Source organism: Salmo trutta, chromosome 3, assembly GCF_901001165.1.
Source record: "Salmo trutta chromosome 3, fSalTru1.1, whole genome shotgun sequence".
NCBI lineage: Eukaryota > Metazoa > Chordata > Actinopteri > Salmoniformes > Salmonidae > Salmo > Salmo trutta.
The window spans coordinates 65,715,516-65,721,515 of record NC_042959.1 but is presented as its reverse complement, the minus strand read 5'-3'; the positions used below and the strand labels follow the sequence as shown (position 1 = coordinate 65,721,515).

Genomic DNA, 6,000 nt, shown 5'->3' with positions numbered 1-6,000 from the left:
ACTAGGTGGTGTTGTTTCCTCTGTCAGTAGGAAAGAGTGACAGAATCAGGGAAAATAGGTGGAGAGGTTTTCATTATGAATAGTATTCCACAGACATAGAAAGAGCACCAATGTTGTGGCCGTGTGTGTGAGTGTTCACTATCAGAGTAGTATCACGGCAGGGAGATCAGTGAGTGTTCACTATTAGAGTAGTATCACGGCAGGGAGATCAGTGAGTGTTCACTATTAGAGTAGTATCACGGCAGGGAGATCAGTGAGTGTTCACTATTAGAGTAGTATCACGGCAGGGAGATCAGTGAGTGTTCACTATCAGAGTTGTATCACGGCAGGGAGATCAGTCAGTGTTTACTATTAGGGTCGTATCACGGCAGGGAGATCAGTGAGTGTTCACTATCAGAGTCGTATCACGGCAGGGAGATCAGTGAGTGTTCACTATTAGAGTAGTATCACGGCAGGGAGATCAGTGAGTATTCACTATCAGAGTCGTATCACGGCAGGGAGATCAGTGAGTGTTCACTATCAGAGTAGTATCACGGCAGGGAGATCAGTGAGTATTCACTATCAGAGTCGTATCACGGCAGGGAGATCAGTGAGTGTTCACTATCAGAGTCGTATCACGGCAGGGAGATCAGTGAGTATTCACTATCAGAGTCGTATCACGGCAGGGAGATCAGTGAGTGTTCACTATCAGAGTCGTATCACGGCAGGGAGATCAGTGAGTGTTCACTATCAGAGTCGTATCACGGCAGGGAGATCAGTGAGTGTTCACTATTAGAGTAGTATCACGGCAGGGAGATCAGTGAGTGTTCACTATCAGAGTCGTATCACGGCAGGGAGATCAGTGAGTGTTCACTATTAGAGTAGTATCACGGCAGGGAGATCAGTGAGTGTTCACTATCAGAGTAGTATCACAGCAGGGAGTTCAGTGAGTGTTTCCGGCGCAGGACTGTTGTGGTTGGGTGGACGCCCTAGCAGTGACGGTGACAGGAAGGTTGTGGTTTCTACACCCAGTCTACCATGAGTCAGATACAACACAAAGTAGAGTGGAGGAGAGGAAAGAGGAGGAGGAGGAGGAGGGCAGAGAAGAGGCCAGGTCAGGCAGGTGTGAGTGACAAGCAGCCACACTCGATGATGTGCAGCACTGTGTACGTGTTAATAACAGTAGAAACAGAACCAGACTGATGTACAGATGGATCCCAAATACATCCCTAAGCTCCAGACAGAGAACTAAAAGACTGAACACAAATACATCCCTAAGCTCCAGACAGAGAACTAAAAGACTGAACACAAATACATCCCTAAGCTCCAGACAGAGAACTAAAAGACTGAACACAAATACATCCCTAAGCTCCAGACAGAGAACTAAAAGACTGAACACAAATACATCCCTAAGCTCCAGACAGAGAACTAAAAGACTGAACACAAATAGGCCTCACTAATCCTCTTTCCTCTTCTGGAACACATGTTCCACTCTGCACCTGAGAACACCTGACAGGGCTAGCAGCAACCTCTCTCCTCTTGTAGGAGTCAGTATTCATGACTGAGAGCATAGCCTTTCTGAACGTGCTGTCCTCTATGAAGGCTAATCGTCTCAGTCCATCAGTATGGCTGTGCTCCACGGAGCTCCAGGCTAACTCCCTTCTCCCTGGTCTACCCCCTCTCCTCCCCAGGGTTTGCCTTTCCAGACTGGGCCTACAAACCCGAGTCCAGCCCCGGCTCGCGACAGATCCAGCTGTGGCACTTCATCCTGGAGCTGCTGAGGAAGGAGGAGTACCATGATGTCATCGCCTGGCAGGGGGACTATGGAGAGTTTGTCATCAAGGACCCTGACGAGGTGGCCCGGTTATGGGGGGCCCGCAAGTGCAAACCCCAGATGAACTACGACAAGCTGAGCAGGGCACTCCGGTAAGGAAACTCAATGACACCAAGCGTGTCCAGCCCAATGTGCTGTTTACACACTGATCCTAATGCACATGGCTGTCTTATGGCAGTGATCCAGGCCCCCGTTACTCTTAAAGCTCGGGCTTAGGCCCCAGATATAGGTTTATTGTTATGTTGTGCACGTCTGCTTGACACGACCATGTCTCTCACACCTGCCTAAGTTGGCTGTTATGACTATGACACCAGCTCTCGCCCCTAAAGCACTGTATACTGTAGGCCTATCGTATTGGCACTGACCCTATCTCCCAATACACTGTATACTGTAGGCCTATCGTATTGGCACTGACCCTATCTCCCAATACACTGTATACTGTAGGCCTATCATATTGGCACTGACCCTATCTCCCAATACACTGTATACTGTAGGCCTATCATATTGGCACTGACCCTATCTCCCAATACACTGTATACTGTAGGCCTATCATATTGGCACTGACCCTATCTCCCAATACACTGTATACTGTAGGCTTATTGTATTGGCACTGACCCTATCTCCCAATACACTGTATACTGTAGGCCTATCGTATTGGCACTGACCCTATCTCCCAATACACTGTATACTGTAGGCTTATTGTATTGGCACTGACCCTATCTCCCAATACACTGTATACTGTAGGCCTATCATATTGGCACTGACCCTATCTCCCAATACACGTTATACTGTAGGCCTATCATATTGGCACTGACCCTATCTCCCAATACACTGTATACTGTAGGCTTATTGTATTGGCACTGACCCTATCTCCCAATACACTTTATACTGTAGGCTTATTGTATTGGCACTGACCCTATCTCCCAATACACTTTATACTGTAGCCTTATTGTATTGGCACTGACCCTATCTCCCAATACACTTTATACTGTAGGCCTATCGTTATTGGCACTGACCCTATCTCCCAATACACTGTATACTGTAGGCCTATCGTATTGGCACTGACCCTATCTCCCAATACACTGTATACTGTAGGCCTATCATATTGGCACTGACCCTATCTCCCAATACACTGTATACTGTAGGCCTATCATATTGGCACTGACCCTATCTCCCAATACACTGTATACTGTAGGCCTATCATATTGGCACTGACCCTATCTCCCAATACACTGTATACTGTAGGCTTATTGTATTGGCACTGACCCTATCTCCCAATACACTGTATACTGTAGGCCTATCGTATTGGCACTGACCCTATCTCCCAATACACTGTATACTGTAGGCTTATTGTATTGGCACTGACCCTATCTCCCAATACACTGTATACTGTAGGCCTATCATATTGGCACTGACCCTATCTCCCAATACACGTTATACTGTAGGCCTATCATATTGGCACTGACCCTATCTCCCAATACACTGTATACTGTAGTCTTATTGTATTGGCACTGACCCTATCTCCCAATACACTTTATACTGTAGGCTTATTGTATTGGCACTGACCCTATCTCCCAATACACTTTATACTGTAGCCTTATTGTATTGGCACTGACCCTATCTCCCAATACACTTTATACTGTAGGCCTATCGTTATTGGCACTGACCCTATCTCCCAATACACTGTATACTGTAGGCCTATCGTATTGGCACTGACCCTATCTCCCAATACACTGTATACTGTAGGCCTATCATATTGGCACTGACCCTATCTCCCAATACACTGTATACTGTAGGCCTATCATATTGGCACTGACCCTATCTCCCAATACACTGTATACTGTAGGCCTATCATATTGGCACTGACCCTATCTCCCAATACACTGTATACTGTAGGCTTATTGTATTGGCACTGGCCCTATCTCCCAATACACTGTATACTGTAGGCCTATCGTATTGGCACTGACCCTATCTCCCAATACACTGTATACTGTAGGCTTATTGTATTGGCACTGACCCTATCTCCCAATACACTGTATACTGTAGGCCTATCATATTGGCACTGACCCTATCTCCCAATACACGTTATACTGTAGGCCTATCATATTGGCACTGACCCTATCTCCCAATACACTGTATACTGTAGGCTTATTGTATTGGCACTGACCCTATCTCCCAATACACTTTATACTGTAGGCTTATTGTATTGGCACTGACCCTATCTCCCAATACACTTTATACTGTAGCCTTATTGTATTGGCACTGACCCTATCTCCCAATACACTTTATACTGTAGGCTTATTGTATTGGCACTGACCCTATCTCCCAATACACTTTATACTGTAGGCTTATTGTATTGGCACTGACCCTATCTCCCAATACACTTTATACTGTAGCCTTATTGTATTGGCACTGACCCTATCTCCCAATACACTTTATACTGTAGGCCTATCGTTATTGGCACTGACCCTATCTCCCAATACACTGTATACTGTAGGCCTATCGTATTGGCACTGACCCTATCTCCCAATACACTGTATACTGTAGGCCTATCATATTGGCACTGACCCTATCTCCCAATACACTGTATACTGTAGGCCTATCATATTGGCACTGACCCTATCTCCCAATACACTGTATACTGTAGGCCTATCATATTGGCACTGACCCTATCTCCCAATACACTGTATACTGTAGGCTTATTGTATTGGCACTGGCCCTATCTCCCAATACACTGTATACTGTAGGCCTATCGTATTGGCACTGACCCTATCTCCCAATACACTGTATACTGTAGGCTTATTGTATTGGCACTGACCCTATCTCCCAATACACTGTATACTGTAGGCCTATCATATTGGCACTGACCCTATCTCCCAATACACGTTATACTGTAGGCCTATCATATTGGCACTGACCCTATCTCCCAATACACTGTATACTGTAGGCTTATTGTATTGGCACTGACCCTATCTCCCAATACACTTTATACTGTAGGCTTATTGTATTGGCACTGACCCTATCTCCCAATACACTTTATACTGTAGCCTTATTGTATTGGCACTGACCCTATCTCCCAATACACTTTATACTGTAGGCTTATTGTATTGGCACTGACCCTGCAGTTTGGGAATAATTTAGTCATTTTCTGCTTAGGGTACTTTGCGGTTGTCACTGGTTACCATAGCCACAAAGTCAAAATTGGCTATATTGTAAAAATGAATGAAAACAAAAAATTCTATAAAGTCTAGGCCTCCTCACCAAACAGATGTCCTGGACGTAACTCATCCCCATGCAGTGTTCAATGTAGTATTGTTAATCAATTCAAAAAAATCCAAGGAACAGACATAATACACTAAATCCAATGTATGTATATCAAAAATAAGACAGATTTTGGTTTGTAACCCTGACTTATGTAGCCCAGTTTCATGGCACTATTCTGTTATGTTATATTACATCCGTTTTCTTATATAAAATAGGTGTCTTGACTGTGATATGAGCGTCTTGTCTGCTAAATGAACAAAACAAGGCTATGCCATTGCACAGCCATAGGCTTCTACAAGCAAGCGCCACATTGCTGAGGTTACAACCTTTTTCAAGATTGTTTTCCACAATATAATACAACCTGATGACATTACAGTTTCAATAAAATCATCTTAAATGGCACTAGTTTTTTCATTGACTGAATATATATGAGGCAATTTAGCAATTCAGATTCGTTATCTATAATGGTTATGATAAATGAGGCATTGTTGCACACTGTAGGCATAAACAGAAGATAAATCCGCACATATTTGTTTCCTGTGCCGCCCTTGTTCTAAAAATAGTACTCGAGCGATTTTAAAAAATCATGCGAGAACTGGAACAGTCAAAAAGGCCAATTGTCCATCCCTACTGTATAACTAGTCTGACCACATGCAGCCTATCACGTGACTCTGAAGCCCATCGTCTATGGACACCAACTCAGGTCCCATATAGCCTTCTGTTATGGCACTGACCCTAACACCCATTAGGGCCTCTCCGTTACGGCAATGACCCCCATACACTGTGACACCAATTCAAGCTATTTTGGTGATGACCCTAGGCTTACTGTTAGGTCTGTGACCCTGTAGTGTAACGAGCCAGTAATCCTTCCATCCAGGCCTCAGGCTGTACAGTATCATCCCCCAGGCGGATCACTGCTTAGC

At 44.6% G+C, this 6,000-nt stretch overlaps 1 protein-coding gene across 1 annotated transcript in view; it reads left to right on the top strand.

Moving 5' to 3' along the window:
* LOC115165824 (ETS domain-containing transcription factor ERF) overlaps positions 1-6,000 on the top strand; it is a 64,667-nt gene that overhangs the window by 35,532 nt on the left and 23,135 nt on the right. Inside the window, exon 3 of the mRNA XM_029719238.1 lies at positions 1,671-1,905. Within this exon, the coding sequence (XP_029575098.1) occupies positions 1,671-1,905 (235 nt within the window). The remainder of the gene's footprint in view (positions 1-1,670; positions 1,906-6,000) is intronic.